The sequence below is a fragment of the Tiliqua scincoides genome, chromosome 1 (genome assembly GCF_035046505.1).
Source record: "Tiliqua scincoides isolate rTilSci1 chromosome 1, rTilSci1.hap2, whole genome shotgun sequence".
NCBI lineage: Eukaryota > Metazoa > Chordata > Lepidosauria > Squamata > Scincidae > Tiliqua > Tiliqua scincoides.
The window spans coordinates 201,555,790-201,580,735 of NC_089821.1; the positions used below are offsets into that span (position 1 = coordinate 201,555,790).

General features: G+C 42.1%; 1 protein-coding gene across 1 annotated transcript; it reads left to right on the forward strand.

Moving 5' to 3' along the window:
• The first annotated feature begins 822 nt into the window (after positions 1 to 822).
• Positions 823 to 22,219, forward strand: SMPDL3A (sphingomyelin phosphodiesterase acid like 3A). Its single transcript, XM_066611154.1, has 8 exons — positions 823 to 1,149; positions 5,460 to 5,673; positions 6,833 to 6,977; positions 10,859 to 10,955; positions 12,224 to 12,402; positions 16,676 to 16,856; positions 19,110 to 19,234; positions 20,246 to 22,219. The coding sequence occupies exons 1-8, from the start codon at positions 1,032 to 1,034 to the stop codon at positions 20,591 to 20,593; spliced, it is 1,407 nt and encodes a 468-aa protein (XP_066467251.1). The 5' UTR covers positions 823 to 1,031; the 3' UTR covers positions 20,594 to 22,219.
• The last annotated feature ends 2,727 nt before the right edge of the window (positions 22,220 to 24,946 follow it).

Here is a 24,946-nt window from a genome sequence, read left to right on the forward strand (position 1 = left end):
TTACTCCCCAAACCATTGTAAACCTGGAATTTGAGGACCCAATCCTAGCCAACTTTCCAGTGCTGATGCAGCTGCAGTGCAGCCCCAAGGACAAGGAACAAGCATCCCCTTACCTTGAGGAGGCCTTCATGACTGCCCCCACCACCACAGGATGTAGTACTCTTGGCCAGGCTGCTTTGGTGCTAGATAATTGGATAGGATTGGGCACCTATTCAGCGAATGCATCAAAACATAAGAGTCCTGCTGGATCAGGCCAAAGGCCTATCTAGTGCAGCTTCCTGTATCTCACAGTGGCCCACCAAATGCCTCAGAGAGCACACAAGACAGCAAGACACAACCTGCGCTGGTACCCTCTCCTGCATCTGGCATTCTGAAATAACCCACTTCTAAAATCAGGAGGTTGCACATACACATCATGGCTCGTAACCCATAATGGACTTTTCTCTCCAGAAATTAGTCCAATCCCCTCTTAAAGGCTTCTAGGCGAGATGCCATCACCACTTCCCTGTGGCAAGGAGTTCCACAGACTAATTGAGTCAAGAAATTCTTTTGTCTGCCCTAACTCTAGCAGCTGTCCCCTGGTTCTGGTATTGCAGGCACAAGGTTAACCGGTGAAACTTTTCCAACCACAGAAATGCAGCAGGGAGGGGATGAGAAGCTGCACCTGTTGAATTTCTGCCTCTCATTAAACCCGACCAGGGAGAAAAGGGTGGCAGTCTGCCTGTGCATATCTGGGGCGCTGGTGCCGCTTGGGGGTTTCCCAGCCCGCTTCAGGCGCGGCTGGCTTCCTCCCCGGGTCCTCTGGGTGCAGCCACAACTGCAGAGCGCCAAGGAAACAATTGTCCCTCCTGCCCGCGCCTTACGAAAGAGAAACTCCTGCAGAAGGGGAGAGAGGCGGCTGCCCACACTGGTTGCAGGTTCCCCAGCAGGCGGCCTGGGAAGGGGCGCTTCACCACCGGCGCGGCTCTGCTGCACCTTTCCCGGCAGGGAGGGTCACATGAGACGAACAGCGCAGCCAGGCGGAGCGGAGCATGGCGGAGCTGCGCGTCTCCAGCACCCTGTGGGGACTGCTGCTGCTGTGCACTGTGTTGCAGGACCTCGCCCGCGCAGCCCCGGCCCGCGCCAGTCCCGAGGTGCCCTCAAGTGTGGGTGAGTTGGGTGGTTTCCAAGCCCCACGGCTGTCAGAGCGGTGCCAGGGCCTCGGCTGCCAAGAGGCGACGGCAGAGAAGTACCTCTCCCTTCCCACCACGGAAGTGGGTCCAGGGACCGCCCTGGTGGGAGAGGAGACGCCGCTGGCGCTTGGGAGGGAGGGAGGGGGCGCACCCGGTAGCCGGGCTGTCTCTCTACGTTCCGCCTGGAGCGCAGCACCAGCAACTGTGGCACAGCGCCGCGGTGCCCACTCTGTGGGTCTCCTTTGGAACGCCAGCATTGTGACGTCACAGGCGGACTCTCTTTCCACTCGCGGCCCCTGAGGCGACGGTGTTGCATTGCATCAACGCAGACAGTACATTGTCTCAGTGCTGTGACATTTGAATCCCACATTGACAGTCTCAACGCTTGTCTGAGGGACCAGATACAACGGAGGACAGATTGCCTGCCTGTATCTTTAACCCTTGTATGGAGCAGTGGTTCCTAAACTTTGGAGCACCAGGACCCACTTTTTTTAAAATGACGCCCTATCAGGACCCATCTAGGTCTACCAGACTTTTAAAAAAGGAGATCTAGAAAGAAATAATTTATTTTTTAAGTAATAACAACCAGAAAAAGACCTTCGAACATGTATCTCCTTATATTTACACATGCTTGCAAACTGCAGGAGCTGAGTTCTTTGCAGGGTAATTAGCAGCTACAGTATCTGATTTTTGAATAGCTTCGGGGCTTGAGGCAGTTAGTTATCCAATATTTCCGTCACCCTTTGGGGACCCACCAAAAATCAGGTCATGACCCACCAGTAGGTCCCAACCCACAGTTTGGGAGCCACTGGTAAGGAAGAGCAAATCTTGGCAGGTGCAGCTTTTTAAACCCTTTCATGTTGAGTTGCCTCTGTCAAAATTCCCTCTTCTGTATAATGGTTAAAGGTGTAAGCACTCTATCCTCCATTGTATCTGGTCACCCTGTACCTGTGTGTGTTTGTTTCTCTCTCTCTCTCTTATGTACACACACACACTTCCTTCATTTGATGTGATGTCTAACCTGCAAAACGTTTATGCCACAATCAGTCTGTTAATCTTGGTAGTGCCACAAGACATGTTGTTCAGCTTGCATATTGCCCCTGAAAAGTGTTTGTGTGCACCTATGTAAGTTTGCGATTTACACACAGGAAACACTCTCTTGCAGCTCAAGTGGAACAGGTAAACCCCCACTAAGACCAACAGAACTTCTTCTGTTGCAAGTCAGCTTGCAGAGGATTGTATCTTTATGGTTAAAAAAGACTGTCAAATGTGATGCTAATCCAAGCCATCTTCTCGAAGAATCTTACTGTACAGGCTAGCTAGATGGAACCCATCACTTGATCGCATTATTTTCACAGGCTGGCACTGCATATGACTGTAGGTATACCCTTAAAAGCTAAGCACAATCTTGTGGTCAGCTTATGCTTTGCAAAGACCTGGGGTAAATGCAAGGAGTTGTTCTTTCAGATGGATTTTGTTGCTGTGGATTGTTTTGAAAACATTTATGAACAAGTCTTGATAACCTAAAAACAGGAGCTGCGGGGCTGTATGTAAAAATGCCCTGAAGGAGGGCAAAAATACCAGGTCAGGAGATCTGTTCAGGAGAACTAATCCATGAGAACTTTACATCATACATTTGTATTTTACATATTTGCACTTCTTACCCTTGTTAAAAAAAATTCCCAGTACCTTCTTGAACTGCATGTGGGTCAGCAGTCAGTGAATTGGTTCAGGCCATGTATGTGTGTAGTCCCATGCAGATTTCTGAGAAGGTGGAGACACCAACCAAATAAATCCAAAAGAAGAATGGCTTGCATTTATCCCATTGGAAAGGGACTCTACAATTCCATATACACTGTACAGTGCTTATGGCAATTGGTTAGATAGCCTATGGAAGGAGCAAGGAAGACACATTTGGTAAGATTCCTTCAATTGGCTATATGGAAAGTTGCTTTTGAGTAGGTGCCAATGAATTTACTGGTCATTATTAGCTCTATCCAGTTTGTGTTCTTTCATATTGGTACAATCTTGGAAAGGCTGGAGACTCTGCCTTGGGAGGAGTGTTTGGTAGACCATTCCGTCCTAGTGCAAGAGGGTACAATAAATGACCTTTACATTGCTTTCAGTTCAACAATTCTATTATTCCATGTTCTCCAATAGCCCTTTCTGCCTGAGACCAGTGTTAACACAGGCAGTGTACATGTACCAAGAAAATAACTACCCAGAGGATAAAGTAGGTAAATAGATATCTTTAAATTAAATTCTTGCTTGTTGAAAGTATGCAAGCTTCTGAACTGAAAGAACTGAAAAATAAACCTTTGAACTTTTCTCAATATTATGTTTCCTTCCTCCATGTCACGCCCAAAGAGTTTTATGTTGCCCAGCAGTTTCCTCATTTTCTGAAGGAGTCCCATAACATCTTACTCTTCCATCTTGAAAATAACAAATTGCAGTATGCAATGCTAAGAGGGTGTAATATATATAAAGTAGTAAGTTCTCTGACTTGGATCTCAAAATGCACAAATAGAACTCTGCTTGCGCAATTTGGCTTTCTTGCTCCTTTCTAACCACTATATTCTGCTACATACCTTAAAAAGCCAGTCCGGAAGGATAGGGGGAACCCCCTTAATGATGTGTACTATGGCACAATGAGGGTAGGAGAAATTGGGGGAGGGTTCTCTTTGCTCAGGCAAAATTTCACTCACATAGAAGCTTCTTTGCTTCCAAATTTCATTTTAAGACCTCACAACATCTCAGTTAGTGCTGGTCCTTGTGCTATTAGTAAAGAGGTGGCTCCCTATATTCTCTATGACTCTTAATTTTCTTATTATTGTAAAATTGCCAGAGTTCTGTGCTCCCCTGACTCATAATCTCAAATCCATACCACTGACACAGTACTAAGAAGTGTCTTAATTTTAGAGGGGAGTTTTGGTAGCTGAACTGAAAAAAAAATGGTAAAAATTACAGTAATTTCCCCTGAAAAAGAGGGGAAAAAATTCAAAATGGATTAAGCCTCAGTCTGTCCTAAAAACTGCACTGTTGCAGCTTTTGTTGTGTGCCTCTCTGTCAAGTGTCCTATAATTGCACAATGACCTCTGGAAGTCACATGTCTTTTAGAGAAGTGCTGCTGCTTTTAAATGTGTTCAGATTACATTTGTAATTCTACTTTGGTTTTTATTTCCAGCTTTGGTACAAACAAGGCATTTAATTCTGAACAAGTTACTTCACCTTCCTGTGTGCCACCAATCCTACTACTACTTATGTTGGAATCCTGTATATGTTTATGCAGAAGTACATTCCACTGAGTTCAATGGGGCTTACTCCCTGGTAAATGTGCACAGGATTGCAATCTTATTATATAGCAATACTTATGGTAGGTGTCTCACCTCTTTAAGAATTGAGACTTATCCACCAAAAGAATTGCTTATTGTAAAGAGTAAAAAAAACCTATGCACATAAACACTCTGTTTTTAAATTATTCTTGCAGCTAGTCAAAAGTGTCAATTTGGGTATTTTCTGTTCTTTTCTCCCCCTCCCCCTACATGTATTAAACAATGTGTTGGTTCTGAATCCTGATATTTGGCCTTCATCTTTCTATAATAGAACAGGCTAGGTTTTAAAGGAGATATTTCTGTTCTGCTGTTCATGGAGAAAGAAAGCAATAACCATACTTTAGCAGCAGTAACCCCTACTAACTGGGTAAGAGGCATTTTTTAAATGGGTGCTCTTCTTTTATTTAGCAGAGAGAGAGAGTAACTGGCCCTCCTCACCCCAGCACTGTCTTTTCTAGCGGCTGTCTGCTGGTGTTCTTTTGCATCCTTTTAGATTGTGAGCCCTTTTGGGACAGGGAGCCATTAGTTGTTTGTTTGATTTTCTCTGTAAACCGCTTTGTGAACTTTTTGTTGAAAAGTGGTATATAATAATAATAATAATAATAATAATAATAATAATAATAATAATTTGGAAAGTGCAGGTTTTTAAACCCTTCAATGTTGAGCTGCACCTGCCAAAATTCCTTCTTCTATACAATGGCTATATAGGCACTCTGTCCTCCACTGTATCTGGTCACACTGCAAAAAGCCTAAACTTCTTAAAGTGAGTGAAAGCACAAAATCTTTCATGAAAACTTGTATGGGGATGAACCGGTTGGTGTCATGATTTAAATGTTTTTAGACATTAACTAAAGTGATGGTCAATGATCCCTATTTTAAATTGTAGGACTTCAGAAGCAGCCGTGTTTGCTAGAAAAATGTAAGCTTAATTCAGTTTTTTCCCCCTTAAAAACAGATCAGTTCTGGCATATCACTGATTTACATTTGGACCCTTCCTACCACCTCACACAGAATCACACTCAGGTGTGTGCTTCTTCCAAAGGAGTGAATGCGTCTAACCCTGGTCTGTTTGGAGATTTTATGTGTGATTCTCCATATCGGCTTATTTTATCAGCTTTGCAATACATGAAAGATTCTGGTCAACAGGCATCCTTCATGATATGGACAGGGTAAGTAAGACAGGCACCAGTTTTTGTCTGGAAAAACTACTGTAGAAAATGCTATTATTCAAGTATTTTTGAAACTTTTTTTGCAATGGTTTATTCACACCTTTTTAAATTTATGGCATTAAGGGCACAATCCTAACCAGGTCTACTCAGAAGTAAGTCTTATTTTGTTCAATGGAGCTCACTCTTAGGAAAGTGTAGTTAGGATTGCAGCCCTCTGTTGCATATATGCCATGTTGGGCAGAAATGGCTTAACTTTAAGGACTTGCATACCTTTAACTTTAAGCCTTGCATAAAGGACATAATGTATCAATAATGTCTGAATATACCATGCTTTCCCCATGGTAGTTGTAGTTTTGTAAATGATCTAGATTTCACTAAAATAGAATTTTCCAGGTGTTTTAAAAAAAAGCTTCTCTTTTAAAAAGAGAAGCTGAAATTCTGGTAAATTTGTCTAGAGTATGTTTCTTGGCTGAGAGTTCTGTGAAATATGTGTGTCACTAAATTTTATGCTGGTAACTCCTCAGATTGTGACCTGGACATGTGAAGCACCTGGCCATTTGTGGTTCCAATCTATGTACAGTCATGGGATCAGTGAAATGATAGCCAATGAATTGTGCTGATGATTCCTAACCCTTCAGCAGCACACTTGCCTGTCATGTCAGTTTTCTCTCCAATACTGGTTAATGTCAAAAAGAAGGAGAGGCTGGCAGTGTGGGTGGAGTGTTACATCAGGGAGAATAAAAACATACAGAAAACCTATATTAGATCCTGCTCCTTGGCCTCTGGGATATGAAATCTGCTATGTGCAACATCATCCTTTTTTCATCTCTTCAGATCTTGCAGAGGGAATGAAAAAGGGTTAGTCATGCTACTTGCTCAGTGCTAGGTGATGGAGACTGCAGGTGGTAGAGTATGAAAGTTTCCTATAAAGAAGTCTAAATGACATCCAAAAGACCTGCATTCCTTTTCATTGCATGTCAACCATTTTGCAATCTCTGTAATGCAAGAAATACAATTTCATGCTTCATTATTTTTCAAATTGTTTGGGTACTTTAATGTTTGTTTTAATGGCTATCCATATATAGTACTGAAGGACTAGTAGAGTAGTGCAGATAAGCTGTGTCATTTTTGTTTTCTTTGTTGTTTTTCTTTTTTAAAGAGACAGTCCTCCTCATGTTCCAGTGAAAGAACTTTCCACAAAGATTGTCATTGATATTATTGGTAACCTGACTTCTACAATAAGAAATTTCTTTCCAAATCTCCAAGTTTTCCCTGCGTTGGGAAATCATGACTACTGGCCACAGGTAAGGGAAGTTTATCAGGAAAATAAACGGTGAGCAACAGTGAGCCTGGGTGTAAAATACATAAAAAATGTATTCAGTGGAGCTTGCTTCAGAGTAAGTGTGTATATCAATGGTTCTAAAATTTTTAGTGTCGGGATCCACTTTTTAGAATGAGAAAATGTCAAGACCCACTGGAAGAGATGTCATGACCAGAAGTCACATCATCAAGCAGGAAAATTTTTTAACAATCTTAGGCTAGAATCCTACCCACACTTACCCAGGAGTGACTATCATTGTTAAAAGCATATACATAGTAGCCTGTTAAAAGTACAGATCTGTAACTTTTCCACAAATTGAGTCATATACCATGGTAGCAACAAGTCTAATGCAGTTGTGCGCCACTTAACGACGGGGAATGGGACTGCGATCACCATCATCAAGTGGTGCTTGACATAAGCGGAACCCTCCGCAGGGAAAGGGATGATCCACTCCCTCCCTTCCAGAGGGTTGTCTGAGCCTCCCAGAGGCAGTGCAAGTCCAAGTGCTAACTCTGCAAGGCTCAGACTGAGGGAAATTGCATCTCTCGTGTGACTTCTGGTTTCACGGAGGAACCCGGAAATTGTGCAAGAGATGCGATTTTCCTCAGTCTGAGCCTTGCAGAGGCAGCACTCGGACGTGCGCTGTCTCTGGGAGGCTCAGACCATCCTCCGGAGGGGAGGGGAGCAGAGCTCTCCTCGCATTTGGAAGGTGGGGGTGTGCACCCCCGACAACCACATGACCACACATGGTCGTTGGTTATGCAATCCCCGCGTAAGCCAATAGGTTGCTAAGGGGCACACACCTGTATATTAAAAATAAATTATTGAAATGAATGGGCACCCACCTGAAATTGACTCGCAACCCACTTACTGGGTCCTGACCAACAGTTTGAGAACCACTGGTGTATATGATTGCAACATTCATCATTAGATTTGATGTGATTGGTATGATCTAGTACAGTGGTTCCCAAACTGTGGGTTAGGACCCACCAGTGGGTCACAACCCAATTTTTGGTGGGTCACAAAATTGAGAAGGTAAGTTTATTGAGCCCTATGGAAACTGAAACAGAGCAGCACATGTGCATTTACTCACAAGTAGGCAATTGTGCCTCAGATGTTATTGAAGGCCAGGCAAAGGGGAATGTAATGCCATCAGAATGGTCTCAGGCCTATGAACATGGAGTTCAACAGATGCTCCAGAAGACGGTGACACCCCCACCATAGTAAAAAGGATAAAAACAGAGGCTTGAGTGGCTGGTAAAATGAAATGTCTTTAAAAAAAAAAAAAAAGTCTCGTAAAGCTAGGTGGGTCCCAATAGGGTGTTGCTTTAAAAACTGGGTCCTGGTGCTAAAAAATGTGGGAAACACTGATTTAGTAATTTTGGTGGTATACACATTCCAAAATTATAGCAATATGAAGTGTACATTTCTTAGGAAGTGGTACTTTAAACAAAATGCCAGCATTCAGGTGGTGTGACTGCTTGACTATGGACCAAACAGTGCAATTTTCAGGGTGGGGTGGTATCTTTAATGCATATGCTGTCAATCAGAGTTTCCTGCTATTTTCCCCCGCTGCCACCATTCTGATCTTGGCCACACGCTCTACTCCACATGCTATTTTAATTGGGAAGATCTACTTCAATCAATCTGTAGGTTCCGCCCCAATTAAAATAACCTGTAGTTGGCAGCATGATCCAGATGTGGTGGGGCAAAATCTTAAAACCCCTTTTCCTCCTGCCATGGCTTTGCCACCTTTCAGCACTATAGTGCAAAAGCAAACATAGGGTCATGTTATGCATTCCACATAGTGTCTGGGTTTGACCCTAAATTGCCTTGCAATTTGCTCTGTAATCCTAGAAATTGGGTGTTCAAACTTTGGCACTCTCCTCCTCCAACAGTTGTGAATGTGATACAAATGTAATTAATTCTTCCCATCCCCATATATGTGCATTTCTTTTCTCTATTTTTCTCTGAGAACATGTTCCATTCCAACAGACTGCTGGGTTCCTTCTGGACCAACAGAATTAAGCAAAAACTCCAATAAAGTGCTTTGTCTTAGGGAATGATTGCACAGTTTATGGAAGACTTAATGTGCAGTACAGACAACTTACAATCATCTTCCTTACTTTGTGGTGGAATGGGAAGGGAGGGGAGGAGAGTTGCCTTTGAAAGACAGTTTTCAGAATTCTGGAGACCTTAGTTTATTACACTTTTTCATTCTCAATCTTGTTTTTTGTTTTATCTTTTAAAGACATTTTAACCTTTAGAGAAAATTGGTGGAGTTTATGGCACAAAGAACTGTATGAACATATTATACGTATAAGTTTCTCTATGCAGCTTTATATTGGTCATTGAGACAAGCCTTTGTGGACAACCTAGAAAGATAAATGCAGTTAAAAATAGTATGACCCATTTCCTTTTAAATTGGTTGAGTTTCCATACAATATTTAAAAATAATATTGGGGTTTGATTAGTTGGTGATCACGTCTAGTGGTAGCTCCACTGAAATTTGTCCGTGTGGGCTGATTCACATGACTGTAGAAGTACAATGAATTGAGAATCTCATTTGGATGTACAACCACTTCTTATACCCAAATATTGATTTACAGTTGAGAATGACATGTTTTTGTATCATTACCAGCTGTTTGAAGCTTTTAGTGTATAGTAGCCTAGTCTAGTAGGCCAGTCGTCTTCTTGAGAGAAGGCGCTCTCAGAATCTGGTGATTTTTTTTTTTAAACTATGTAAAATAACATAAATGGCTATTTGTACATAAGCATACATTGAGATTCCTAACATGTTTTCTTAGCATGTGTACACTTGTGATTATATGGAAATGAGACCTGATCTACACACTGTGCAGAATAAGGTGGTAGAGTTATGAATGAGAAGGTAGAATCAACTGTCTACTTCAGTTTGGAAAATGGAATGGAGGATAGCGTTCTCTGATCTTAGCAAGACATATGAGCATATATTGAATGAATTATTAGAATATATACAAAATCATTGTCCTTTTATCACAGTCTAATTCTGCTTTGAATGTTTATTTCATCTACCTCATTATATTCATCTTTGTTTTATGAAATTTCACAAATAAAGCTGATGATAAAACTGGTGCTAGACTGGCATCCTATCAACAGTTGATAGGATTGAACTTGTTGTACATCAATGGATTTTGGATCCATGAATGTTGCATAATTAAAATTGGATTTCTCTTTGCTATACTTTGGGAATACATGAGTTTTGTAACAAGGATTTGTTCTGACAACTAAATCTTAATTTTTATATTGTACAAAATGTTTCTTAGCATTTTGAGGTTGCCCTAATCTCTTCTCTGCTTTAAAAATTAGTTTTTCTTCATTTTTCCTCTATCCTTGACCCATTATTCTTAACTGAAAAGTCAGGTATGTGATGAAGTAGCTATGTGATCCAGTCAACCATACAGCCAGGCACTCTTTAGATCAATTCATATTTTGACCTCTTTAGGATATATGAATGGGCCTGAAGTATTTATCTATTTTGCCTGCCTTCAGTTTTAAAAAAGCTTTGAAGTAGTAGTTTTGACAGATTTGAAAGACATAATTTTGAATATAGAAAGATTAGCTAAATATCATATTTAAATCTGACTGGAACATATTCATTTCTCAACACAGTGCATCCATTAAAGACACCAGTGTATAAGTAATGCAGTCTAAATCCCAGTGGATTTGAGCTGGTTGTATTTGAAAGCACAAATTTTTAAGGAGTACATTTTTGGGTTCGCTTTGGATCCCTTTGGGGAGAAAGGTGGGATAAAAATACTGTAAATACTGCATAGAAAAGGTGGGATAGAAATCATTTAAATAAGTAAATAAATGTTTTTAAAGGACCAGTTGCCTGTTTCTCCCAGTGAAGTTTACAACGCTGTAGGAGATTTCTGGAAACCTTGGCTTACTGATGAAGCAGTCAGCACCTTGAAAGAAGGTAAGATAGTAAGAGAGCAAACCTAATAGATTTACAATCTTCATTTAGTTATGCTGCAAATGGGCGAAATTGCTGGTAATATGAGTAAGCTTGGGTTGATCTTATGGGGAAAATGTTTCTTACTTTGAAGCAGTTTTTGTCTTAGAACTATTGGGAAATGTGGATTATTTTTAGTGATCAGCTAAGCACAACAATTATTGGTGGTGATACCTGTGATGTTGTATGTTTTGTGTACCTATGATAATAAGAATGGCCTTTTCCCTTCAGTTGACTATCTGCAAAATAAAATGCAGGAAATATAAACTGAGATTGTAGATAACATTTTAGATAATATATTCTAACTATGTAGATTTCCTTATAACATCTAAATACAGTATTTAATATTTTATCATTTATTCAATATTTTCTCCCCAAACCTTCCACCTTCATGAGACCTGTGAGGTGGTTTACAATTCAGGATATAAAATGATGAAACCTGTAAGACAACTTAAGGTTGTATCCTATATTTAGTTAGTCATGGTTAAGGAAATTAGTCTTGACTAAATCTTGTTGAATTAATCCTATCCCCTGCCATGTTAACAGCATTTAGCCACACCAATGGAGGGTGTGTGCATGCTATGGTGAAGGATGCCATGACCATGGTAGTATGCTGGCATTTCCCTTGGTTAGGATTAGGCCTTTAGGTTACTTCCTCTGACCCCTCCATTCTTCCAATGGAATGGTATCAATAGAACTTTTTGAAGAATGATGTTATTCAGCCCGAATATGCATACCAGACTTTAGCCCAGGGGTGTCAAACATAAGGCCTGCGGGCTGAATGCGGCCCCTGGTAGCAATTTATCTGGCCCATATTACAATTGGACTTTCCCAGTTTGATAATTGGGCTCTCTCATATCTTGAAATTATGAACAATATCTACATGTTTTCTCTTTTGTCATGTGCAGCTAATGGGTTTGTATGTGAGAACAATGTGCTTATTTCTGGCTGTCATCTGCTTAACGATATCCCTTTCTGCTTAATGATGTCACTTCCGGCCCTCAGCAGGCACCATAAATGCCAACTCTGTATGAAATGAGTTTGACACTCCTGTTCGAAACCATAGAAACGGCTAACTTTTAAAACTGTGAGTCTCCATCACTTATCCTGGAGACTTCCCACTGATTTTAGAAGAATAGGATTCCTCCAGTATAAAATGATTTGAGAACTGAAGACCACATACCTGTTTGGAAACTCCCCCTCCCCCCAATCTGTTTCTTTTTCCCTCATAGGTGGCTTTTATACGCAGCTGTTTCAACCCAGCGCAACTTCTCAGCCTCTTAGGATAATCAGCTTAAACACAGTCTTATACTATGGTCCTAACACTGTGACTCGAAATATGACTGATCCAGCAAAGCAGTTTCAGTGGCTGGAAAATGTTCTAGAGGCTGCGCATCAGAACAAAGAAATGGTAGGGAATGTTTTGGTATAGCAGTTGTATTGTAATAACTATTTGCAAAAAGAAAGCTGCAGTAAGTAGCTTCTTTTTGGTGGGACCATGTAGTAAGACAACCAACTATTGCTGGGAATAGGAAAACATGCTCAACAGAAATCTGATAATCCAGGAAAGTTTTCCCATTGACTCACTGAAATTATAGCATGTCTCTGATTGGTAGTGTTGGCTGTGAAATAATCAAAAAATGGAAGTATAGGGTAACATCCCAATCAGATATTCATTTGTCAGAGTTCCTTTCACAAACAACGGCCAGCTAGGCAGGTGGAGATCAGGGGTCTCCATGTGTGGATGAGACGGTGGTGTAGGGAGGAGGGGTTTAGATTCATTAGGCACTGGGGAAAGTTCTGGGACAAGCAGGGCCTGTACAAGAGGGACGGGCTTCACTTGAACCAGAATGGAACCAGACTGCTGGCACATAACATTAAAAAGGTGGCAGAGCAGCTTTTAAACTGATCCCTGGGAGAAAGCTGACAGGAGCTGAGGAGCACCAGGTTTAGGACTTCTCATCCCTATGGAATGAGGATGGGGAGGTTAGAGAACAACAAGGCAGGGACAGAGTAGGAGTAGGAATTGGAAGCGGAAACATGATGGGAAGTGATAGCCCATCCAGCAAAATGAGAGACTGCAAGGATAAAGGAGAGAATAAGCAGCCCATCTTGGAGGACTTCATATACAAGTGCTTTTATGCGAATGCCCAAAGTCTCCAAGCAAAGATGGGAGAGCTGGAATGTCTGGTGACAAGGGAAAACATTGACATAGTGGGCATAACAGAAACATGGTAGACTGCAGAGAAGTAGTGGGATACCACAATCCCGGGCTATAAACTCTATAGGAGGGACAGAGAAGTGCGTGTTGGTGGTGGGGTGGCTATTTATGTTAAAGAAGGGGTGGAATCCAGCAAAGTAGAGATTGAAGGTGGGTCCGACTCCACCATAGAATCGCTGTGGGTTAAATTACCAGGTTCGAGGAGCGATGTAATACGGGGGGCATGCTGTCGTCCTCCAGACCAGAAACCAGAAGGGGACCTTGAAATGAGGAAACAGATCAGGGAGGTGTTGAGGAGGGACACGGTTGTAATCATGGGGGACTTCAATTATCCTCACATCGACTGAGTCAATTCATACTCTGGTCGTGAAAGAGAAACCGGTTTTCTTGACATGCTAAATGACTGTGCTTTAGAGCAACTAGTCATGGAGCCTACCAGTGGACAGGTGACTCTGGATTTAATATTGTCTGGCTCTCAGGACCTGATTGGAGAGGTAAATGCTACTGAGCCATTGGGGAACAGTGACCGTGGTGCAATTAGTTTCACTGTGCATGTTGGGGGAAGAGTGTTTGACCACAAAAACCCTTGACTTTCGAAGGATGGACTTCCCTCAAATGAGAAGGCTAGTTAGGAAGAAGATGAAAGTAAGGAGGGTCCAATCTCTCCAGAGTGAGTGGAAGTTGTTTAAAACAACAGTAATAGAAGCCCAGCAGAAGTGTATACCACAAAAGAAGAAGGGCTCCACTAAGTCCAGGAGGGTGCCCACATGGCTAACGAGCCACGTTAGAGAGGCTGTAATGGGCAAGGAAGCTTCCTTCTGTAAATGGAAGTCTTGCCCTAATGAGGAGAATAAAAAGGAGCATAAAATGTGGCAAAAGAAATGTAAGAAGGTGATATGGGAGGCCAAGAGAGACTATGAGGAACGCACGGCCAGCAACATTAAGGGGAATAATAAAAGCTTCTTCAAATATGTTAGGAGCAGGAAACCCACCAGAGAAGCGGTTGGCCCTCTGGATGGTGAGGGAGGGAAAGGGGAGATAAAGGAGACTTAGAGGTGGCAGAGAAATTAAATGAGTTCTTTGCATCTGTCTTCATGGCAGAAGACCTCGTACAGATACCACTGCCCAAATAGCCCCCCCAACCAAGGAATTAAGTCCGATAGAGATTAAGAGAGAAGATGTTTCAGACCTAATTGACAAATTAAAGATCAATAAGGCCTTGTTGGCATCCACCCAAGAGTTATTAAGGAACTAAAGATAAAGTTGCTGATCTCCTGATTAAAATATGCAACTTGTCCCTTGAAACGGCTGCAGTGCCAGAAGATTGGAGGATAGCAAATGTCACACCAGTCTTTAAAAAGGGAAGGAGAGGGGACTCGGGTAATTATAGGCCAGTCAGCCTGTTCCAGGTAAGATGGTGGAATGCCTCATCAAAGATAAAATCTTAAAACACATAGACAAAAAGCCTTGCTGAGGGAATATCAGCATGGCTTCTGTAAGGGTAAGTCTTGCCTCACGAACCTTTTAGAATACTTTGAAAAGGTCAATAGGCATGTGGATGCAGGAGAACCCGTGGATATTATATATCTGGACTTTCAGAAAGTGTTTGACAGGGTTCCTCACCAAAGGCTGCTGAAAAAACTTCACACTCAGGGAATTAGAGGGCAGGTCCTCTCTTGTATTAGGAACTGGCTGAGGTCCAGGAAGCAGAGAGTGGGTGTCAATGGGCAATTTTCACAATGGAGAGAGGTGGAAAGTGGAGTGCCCCAAGGATCTGTTCTGGGACCTGTACTTTTCAACCTGTTCATAAATGACCTGGAGGTAGGGCTAAGCAGTGAGGTGGCCAAGTTTGCAGATGACACCAAACTTTTCCAAGTGATGAGCAGAAAAGACTGTGAAGAGCCCAGAAGGCTCTCTCCAGACTGGGAGACTGGACAGCAAAATGGCAGATGCGCTTCAGTGTCAGTAAGTGTAAAGTCATGCACATTGGGGCAAAGAATCAAAACTTTACATATAGGCTAATGGGTTCTGAGCTATCTGAGACAGATCAGGAGAGAGACCTTCGGGTCCTTGTGGACACCTCGATGAAAGTGTTGATCCAATGTGCGATGGCAGTAAGAGGGCTAATTCCATGCTTGGGATCATTAGGAAAGGCAATGAGAATAAGACAGCTAATATTGTAATGTCATTGTACAAATTCGATGGTAAGGCCACACCTGGAGTATTGTGTCCAGTTTTGGTTGCTGCATCTCAAAAAGGATATAGTGGAGATGGAAAAGGTGCAAAAGAGAGCAACCAAAATGATTACTGGGCTGGGACACCTTCCCTGTGTGGAAAGGCTACAACATTTGGGCCTCTTCAGTCTAGAAAAGAGGTGCCTGAGGTGGGACATGACTGAGACATACAAAATCATGCAGGGGATGGACAGAGTGATGCTCTTTTCCCTCTCACATAACACCAGGACCAAGGGACATCCACGAAAGTTGAGTGTTGGAAGAGTTAGGACAGACAAGAAAATATTTCTTTACCCAGTGTGTAATTAGTTTGTGGAACTCCTTGCCACAGGATGGCATCTTGCCTGGATGCCTTTAAGAAGGGATTGGACAAATTTCTGGAGGAAAAGTTCATTATGGGTTACAAGTCATAGTAGGTATGAGCAAAGTAAGCTCTTAGTTTTAGAGGCAAGCTGCCTCTGATTGCCAGATGCAGGGGTGGGCACCAGGACGCAGGTTGTGCCTTTTGTTTTGTGTGCTCCCTCAGGCATTTGGTGGGCCGCTGTGAGATACAAGAAGCTGGACTAGATGGGCCCTTGGCCTGAGCCAGTGGGGCTCTTCTTATATTCTTAAACAGAAGCTTCTGCTGTGGATGGAAGGAGCATGTTACTCACACCAATGGTCTTCGTATGAGTGGAACTCTCATTCTGTTTATGGAGGGAGACTTCATTCATGAAGGAAGCTCCCAACAGAAGTAGTGCTAGTTAGATGCTGTTCCTAGTCTGCTACACTTTTGGATCTCAGACCACAAGGACAACATTCGGTGGGCAACATTCCACAGGTCAGGGAAGAAGTGCAGGTCCTTGGGACAAAGCTGCAACTTCATAAGGTTTGCCCCTGCGCTAGATGTACCTGCTCCTGTGGGCTTCCCATTGACAGCCAGCGTCAGCAGAAAGACTGCAGCCTTCCCACCAGTGCACTTGGGCCCTGTTGCCACAAAGCACTTTACAGCACTTCTGTGGCAGTGCATGCTGGAGGAAAGAGTGTTCAGTCAGCGCAAACCCTCCTTATGATTGGGCTGAAAGTCTATTTTCTGAACAAAAAAACAAATAAGTGGGAAAAAAATGTCAGCGTTGGAAAGGCAATGAATGACAAAGTGATATTATATGCCGTCAACATTGTAGCATTACCCAAAGTGTTTGTTTTAATGTAAGCATTTCTTTAGTGATATTTATATTCTAATCCTTTAGGTGTATGTGATTGCACATGTGCCGGTAGGCTATTTGCCTTATCTTCGAAACACTACTGCCATAAGAGAGCACTACAATGAACGGCTGATAGACATTTTTCGCAGGCACAGCAGTGTAATTGCTGGACAGTTTTACGGACACACTCACAGAGACAGCATCATGGTTCTTCTGGATGAAAATGGTAATGATGTTTGTAGGATACTCCCTTCTTGACTATTCCTATGGTTTACACAATATAAAATGTTTTTGGTACATAGGGGCATGGTTAAATTCTGGTGCAATTATTTGCAACAATAAATTTCATATGATATTTCATACTGTTTAGAATTTCAGAATTCACTGTTTGGTATTGGTTTTGGAATTCTATAAATAATCCAGAATAAACAACAGTCTTTGTTTTGTTCTTGGTGTCATCATTTAATGATGATAATTTAATGACTCTTACTCCTTTATGCTTGGGCCATATTCTCAAAAGTTACCTGATTGTGTAAGGCTTTCACATACCTGGTCCTCCCTTTTTCACACATTTTGGGTGGGTTAAGGAGGATGGAAAAGATAGAATTTTCCAATTCTCTGCATGTTTATGGGTGAGTTTGCACAGATTCTTGATCTAAATAGATTAAACTGGAATATATTCACAAATAATAGCCAATGCACAAAAGAATTAAAATTCTGCATTACATGCTGTTATAAAGGGTTATAAACATGCAGCCTCTTAATATGATGACTGGGTGAACTCGTTAAAAGTGAAGGGATAACTAATCATACTGATTGTTTCCCCGTTAGTTTAACATCCCTACTGGTGTATTGTGCTTTGTGTTCTTCCAAAGCCACGTTGTTGAGAACTCTGCACTTGATCATATTTAGCAAGTGAACTGACATGTGCTTTGTTTTACTGCAGAACTCAGAAGAGCACTTTATAAAGTTTGCACTTTATCATTTAAAAAAAAAAAAGTAGTGCTCATCCTTCCTATGTTTTCAGTGACAGTTGCAAACACACTGGCCAGTTCCTGTTGTATAATGTGTCAAAGGGAATGTTCTCAAGCTAACTATACTCAGTTTTACTATGTGCTTCCTACATCATTACTGTGCCTCCATACTGGGCTTTCTCCTGCTTCAAAGTTAATTAAGACAGGGGCAGAAGCTGGAGGGGGGAAGAGTCTTTTCTAACTACATCTCCCTCAATAGTGGTGATGAAACAGCATCTACTGTTAAAAATTTGTGTTCCACAGTTGTTTGAAAGAGAGAAACCTGCTGCACGATGCATTAAAGTATAAAACCATCACTTTAATATATGTTCTTCTGTAGAGTAGTAAAAAAAAAGTCAAAGCACATATCTTCAAATACCGAAAACAGTGTTTCATAAACCTTTCTGACCATGACCCTATATACAGTTTTTTCTCTGTCCAGTGACCCGTGGAGTTGGTACATGTTAATAGTAATTATTATTGTTATAGTGAAAACTGCCTTCCCATGACCCTCAGGAACAAACATGTGATCCTCATTTGAGTCATAGCCCCTAGTTTGGAAACAGCTGACCTAAATGAACAATAGGAGATCCACAAGAAATAGGAAAGGATCAAAGGGAGAGAAAAGAATGCTTTGTTCATTCCTTCCCTTTTCTGCTCCCTACCCCTATTCCTACCCACAGTCTTCTCTCTTCCCCTCCTGACATTATTCCCTCCCTTGTCCCTTTATCTTCCTTCCTCCTTCCTGAGAGTTTTAGATGAGGACCCAGATGCAAATTGCTACTCAGCCATGAAGCTTACTGAGTGACACTGGGCCAGTCACTGTCAGCTGAACTTAACTAGCAGGGTTACTGTGAAGATAAAATGAGGAGGTTTGTTTCTTATGTTCCACTTCTATCATGGCTGGCCTGCATGGTGCAGAGCTACTGACTTAGAGTCCGCTGCATTTTGTGGGCCGGCAGGGGATCAGGCCAGCTGGGAAAGGTAAAGAGAAATTTTACTTACCTCCTTGTCTACTGTTTGGTCCCCTATGGGACTCCTCATAGCCTTGAGAAGCCATGGAGTGTGTCCAGACCAGGACAGGGGCATTGGATCTGGTAGACACAGCTGCCACCAAGGTCTGCCCTCACTCTGACCCAATCTCCACCTGATTCACTATCAGCAGTACTTTGTCATCAACCAGCTTGTGGGGAGCTGTCCGAGGATTGTGGCCTTCTGGGCCTAGTACTGGCAGCAACACTCTGCAGACCAGCAGAGAAACAGTTGCAACAGCATACTGAACAGGGCCATTTATTTCCTCTTAAATAAAGAGGAGATAAAATATTGACTGGGTACCATGTGGTGTCAGTGGCAAAGCCAATTGGGACACAATATAAGAGTGTGTCTATAACTGAGCACTTGTTCAGACTCTTCCCTTTATTTGCCCTCTCCCACATCCCTTACATTCTTCTTCTGTTGTTGTTCAGTAAAACCAATAAACTCCTTGTTTGTGGCCCCTGCTGTGACCCCAGTGAAGGATTTAAGGGAGATTGACTCCAACAATCCTGGAGTGAGATTATATCAATATGATCCTTTTTCGTTTAGTGTCCTGGTAAGTAAAAATGTTTTATTGTTTTATTGTTTTTTGTTTAATGATAACACGATAGCAGCTGGGAATTATTTAGTTCCTTTGCACATTTAGGACTTTGCACTTGTACAAATAGAAGAGGCAGAATGTGTTATGTCTAGCCTTTTTGGGACCAGCTGGTCATTTCACAGGTCCCGATGAAGTTGCATGCTAATTAATGGATGTGATGCAATCTGTATAGAGTCAGTTGTCAAATTATAGCTGGATACACTTAAGGTTGTAGAATAAGAATTTCTGTACATTTTGAATACTCTCTGCTTGCCAATTTTCATATCTTTTTCAATCCTGCAATAGTATCTGCCTTACCTCCCCCGCGCACACACAACACACATTGTTTGAAATGACCAAAGTTGTATTTTCATGCAGGAAGATTTTCCCTGCAGATCTGAGGTAATGGAAGGCATGTATTGGTGGACCTGCTCCCTATAGCATGTAGAATCTTAAGACTAAACAGAGTTTAAAGTTCAACATCAGCACCTTGAACAGGCCCAGAAGGAATTGGGCAGCCAGTGCAGTTGAGCTAGAATTGGAAAAATACGCTCTCTTTTATTTGTCCTTTTTTGGAGCCCAGATGCAATATTTTTCACAAGCTTCTGCCTCTGAACCATCATCAGAGGCAACTCCACAAAAAGCATTTTGTAGTAAGACATTTGAATCCTGTCTGACTCTTTTCATATTTGCAGTAGACACACCTGGTATATATTTTCATAAATGTGGTTCATATGTCTTAAATGAAAGCAATCTCCCACAAGTATAGTTTTCAGTGTTGTCTCTTCCTAATATCCTTTCCCTTCTCCCAATATTAAATGTACAGCAGAAGCTGAGTTGGTTTATAAATGCATGCCTTGTGGTGGGCCATGACCTCTTCTCTTCTGTTGTGAATAATAGGCAGTGACAGCTTCTTAATCTATACATCACTCTAGAAACTTAATGAAGCAAGGGACAAAACTGTGCACCTTTTTTTTTAAATTCTAGGATCTCTGGCAGTTCTACTTGAATCTCACAGAGGCCAACATGAAAAAGAAAGCCAGCTGGAAACTGGAATATGTTATGACCAAAGTTTATGGGATTGAGAATTTAAAGCCAGAAAGCTTATATGCAATGACAAAGCAAATGACTGAACCACACAGCAAATTGTTCCAAAAATATTATAACTACTACTATGTGAGTTATGGTACAGACTTGTTCTGTGAAGAACACTGCAGGACCAGCCAGCTCTGTGCAATCCAATATTTAGACCTTCCCTCCTATACTAATTGTACTGAACATAAAGAGAAATTGCAACAAGGAGTGAACAACACCCTTTCCCCCCAAAGATGGTAATCCATATTGTAATCATTCCTTGAGTTATGGTGTAAAAATACCTGATGCTTGAGATAATCAAATTAAATTTTCTAGGAAGAAACGGGTTTCTATATATGTAGCATTGCATGATGAAAACAAACACGTCTTGGTTCCAATATGTAAGCACCAGGGGTGTGGTGGGGTGGAAATTCTCTAAATTTGTTACGTTTTGCTAAGCTTCCAGTAATTCAGGCAATGGAGAGAACTGCACTCTGAATTTTTTATACCAAGCTGTATTCAGCAGCTCTGGCAGAGCATAGAAGATAATGTCTCATCCAAATGGGTGAGGCAGGCAACTAGATCTCTGACAGGCCCGAGAACTTACAGGGTTTAATGGTGGCTCCCTGAGTTTGTCAGGGATCTTGTGTACTGTATTATTTGCTTAACAAGATATTTTATTTGCTTATATATTTATATATATTTGCCTAACAAGATGTTGCATGCAAGGCATGGGCGCAAGACTGGTAAAATTATAAGAAACATCCACCATAGAAAACTGTACACCAGCTGGATTGTCAAATGGCTTAGTTTCTCCGTCTAAGCTTTAAATACTTGTGATTTGGTTCAAGGACACCTGAAAATACATGAGGCGGCCAAAGTACTTGTTTTCCCAACAGAGCTGTACCAATTTGTTTTTCAAATAAGGTAGTGCATTGCACTGAACTTGTTTTCACAGGATTACAGAGCAATACCTTACACTTTTATCTGGTTAGGGACCAGAGCACAGATGAAAATAAAAAATGGATGGATGTCAAAGCATAGCATAGCCTTATTTTCCTTGCAAATTTATTTTGGCCAGCGATAAACATAAATAATTAACTATGTAAAACGTGCACATGCATGCAAAACTTAAAGAAAAATAAACATAAGAATATTGATAAATGTTTGATAAACCCCTGCTAATTGGGTAAGAGGCACTTTTTCAAGTGGGTGCTCCTTTTTTTTAGCAGGGGGAGAGTAACTGGCCCACCTCACCCCAGCACTGTCTGTTCTAGTGGCTGTCTGCTGGTATTCATTTGCATCTTTTTAGATTGTGAGCCCTTTTGGGACAGGGAGCCATTTAGCTATTTGATTTTTCTCTGTAAACCACTTTGTGAACTTTTAGTTGAAAAGTGGTATATAAATACTGTTAATAATAATAATAATAATAATAATAATAATGTTAAGCAAAGTTGGATGAAGTTGGATGAAAGAAGAAAGCACATGAACAAAATTTGAAATGTGATTAATAATTGAAAACAGCTGAAAGAGCAAAGCAATGAAAATCAAGTGGTTGAAAGTCAAAGTGTTGCTGTATATCTATATGGCTGTTCAAATTCTCTTTGAAGAATTTTCTTCTTTCCTGTTGCATGAAAGATCTTTACTAGTTGAAGTTTTGTGGAACGCTGATTGCATGCAAGATTTAGTCAAGATTTTGAACCATATATCCTGATCCTGAATGTAGTTATTTGAAACCAAGTTCCACAGTGTTCAGTGGGACTCACTTCTGTGTGGGATATACTTAGGCTTATAGTATACAGCAGTCTGAAGTTATCACACTATCTCAGGGTATCTTGTAGATTACCATCCTTTTTCACTGTGTCAGAATAAATTCCAATCATTCCAGATGCAGCTGTTTTAGTTTTTTTTTTTTTTAATATTCTGGTGTTGTATCTCTTTTTGCATTATCTGCTGGCTACTGAAGAGTAATTCAGAGATTGTGAATAAAAGAATCCTGGTATAGGAAAAACTCCAAGGAGGTATTCAAATAAAGGGAACCCACTCAAAGCTTTGATCTGCCTCTCCTTCAAAATCTATCAATGAACCCAAACCAAATAGTGAAGTTTCTTATCTAGGATTTTTGGGAAAATTCTTTCTAGCTGTTAATAGCAGGGGGAGGGGAGGAGAAAGTACTAAGAAATCACAAACTGACATTCTGCTTTAGGCCCTGGAGCAGCATTTTCAAACTTCTTTCCATTAAGAGCCCAATCCTGAGCTTGGCAGTGCCTGCATGCATTGTCACAAACGTGTCATAAGGCACGTCAGCGACGGTTACTGCTGCGCTACTACCCGTGCTAGCCCAGTGCTAGCAGGTGCTGGGCTAGTGCTGGGCAAGTGCGGGGCGGGTGCCCAGACTCCGCTGCTTGGTGATCTCACGGACCGCTGAGCTGCGGCATGGTTAGCAGGGGCGGGGAGGAGGTGTTCTGGGGAGGAGGGAGGCTGGCAGGGGGTGGGGAGAGGGTGGACGGAAGGCATGCCAGGGGGAGGGAGCAGGGAGGCAGGAGGCGGGTCCAGTGGAACTCCACTCTACCGGAACCTGTCTGTTCATTCAGGGCTCAGCGCCCTACATGAACGGCTTTACCTTACCACAGACCTTTAGGTTGGCGGTAAAGTGAGGAGCCCCATTGTGAGGCTGCTACCCTTACCCGGGACAAAAGTCCCCTTCTCCGGAGGCACCTCCCGCAGCAGGCTGAGGCATGCAGGATGTGGCAGCAGCCATTCTTGGTGCTGCTGCAGCTGCGTGCCCCGGGCAGTTCAGGATTGGGCTGTAAGTCATCCTTTTCACACCAACTAATCTGGAATGAAAACCTACACATCAGTTGCACAATCCTTATCATGGCAGAACAGCCTATAGCGTGTTTTAGATTGCATGCTCCTTTCCACATGAGGTGCTGGTTAGGGGTGATGAACTTCACTCTTGACCTCCGTGAACTGAGTTCATTCTTGAATAGTGTTTCTCAACCAGTGGTACCCCCACCACTGGTGGTACTTGAGGTGCTGTTCAGTGGTATGCATGGGACCCCCCAGACCCCTGCCACCTGGCAGTGAGACCAGCAACACAATGCGAAAAGCAGCAGTAGGAGGCTCAATGGGCAGAGCTCCAGCGTACACTTTTTTGCATGCTCAGAAAAGCCCTCCCATCTGCCCTGAGCCTCTTACAGGTGATTGTCGTAGCTGGCCTCCCAATCCAGAAGTAATTGGCGATGACATAATTGTCAGTTACTTCTGGTGGTATTTCCAGTAGGCGGACCATGCAAAGTGACACAGTGGGGGACAAACATTAAGAAACATTGTTCTAGAACAGGGGTGCCCAAACCCCTACCCTGGGGCCACTTGCGGCCTCCCATTCTGGCCCTCAGGGAGACCCCAGTCTCCAATGAGCCTCTGGCCCTCTGGAGACTTGCTGGAGCCCGCGCTGGCCTGCTGCAATTGCTCTCAGCATGACGGCCAACTGTTTGACCTCTCACATGAGCTGTGATGCAGCAGTGGCAGCAAAGGAAAGGCTGGCCTTGCTTTATGCAAGGCCTTTTATAGGCCGTGAACTATTGCAAAACCGTCATTCATTCATGTAAGTTCCATCTCGAATGTATTCATTTATATAAATTTATTCAAATTTGAAATGTAAAAAATTGTTTTCCTGGCCCCCAACACAATGTCAGAGAGGTGATGTGGCCCTCTTGCCAAAAAGTGTGGACACCCCTGTTCTAGAACATATACAACATTCTACTGCATATGAGCGCTTCAAGAAAAGATGAGCAGTAACAGGCAAATTGTCTCTCTCAGGAAAGCATTTTTTCCTCATGGAGGAGCCCTTCATAAACTCCCATGCTTTCCTGGCCTACTTTCAAAAACCACACCTATACAGGAAGCTATATTAGGAAGATCAATCCATAGCGCCAGATATTTCAGTATCTAACTGCAGCTGAGTAGCAATAACACTGAACAAGTGTAGATAATCACACTACCTAGTTGTAGTTTTGGCACTGATTGAATTTGCCACCAAGACTTTGAATGAACTTTGCTCTCTGTTAATCCCTCAGATGGCTGTGCACAAATGCAATGAATTAGAGTGTTCTGTAAGCAGCCAGATTTATTCATTCTTGGCTATTAAGATTCAAATAACTTCTGCAGCAGAATGTTCTCATTCACTAACGGAGAATTCCTGTGTGGATGCACTTCATAATAACAGCATTTTTGTTCAAACATAATGAAAGTAAATGCAGCTCCTGAGCAACAACTCAGAAGGCAGCGAGGGAAAACGGGGGCAAGCTCTTTAGCTACTGTATGTATGATTCCTCTAGCCCAGTGTTTCCCAAACTGTGCGTCGGGACCCACTAGGTAGGTCGTGAGCCAATTTCAGGTGGGTCCCCATTCATTTCAATATTTTATTTTTAATATATTAGACTTGATGCTACTCTGGTGCATTTGAGGAAATGTCAAAGATCTGTATGTTTAACAGGCTACTCTGAAGATACTTTTAACAATGATAGTAAATGGGACTTACTCCTGGGTAAGTGTAGATAGGATTGCAACCTAGGATTGTTAAAAACATTTCTGCTTGATGATGTCGTT

Bases quoted from the DNA above. Each gene is read 5' to 3' on its own strand.
- SMPDL3A (XM_066611154.1), top strand. From the start codon at position 1,032: ATGGCGGAGCTGCGCGTCTCCAGCACCCTGTGGGGACTGCTGCTGCTG. The intron at 12,403-16,675 runs GTAGGGAATGTT...CTAATCCTTTAG, and splicing joins CGCATCAGAACAAAGAAATG to GTGTATGTGATTGCACATGT. The intron at 19,235-20,245 runs GTAAGTAAAAAT...TTTAAATTCTAG, and splicing joins CTTTTTCGTTTAGTGTCCTG to GATCTCTGGCAGTTCTACTT.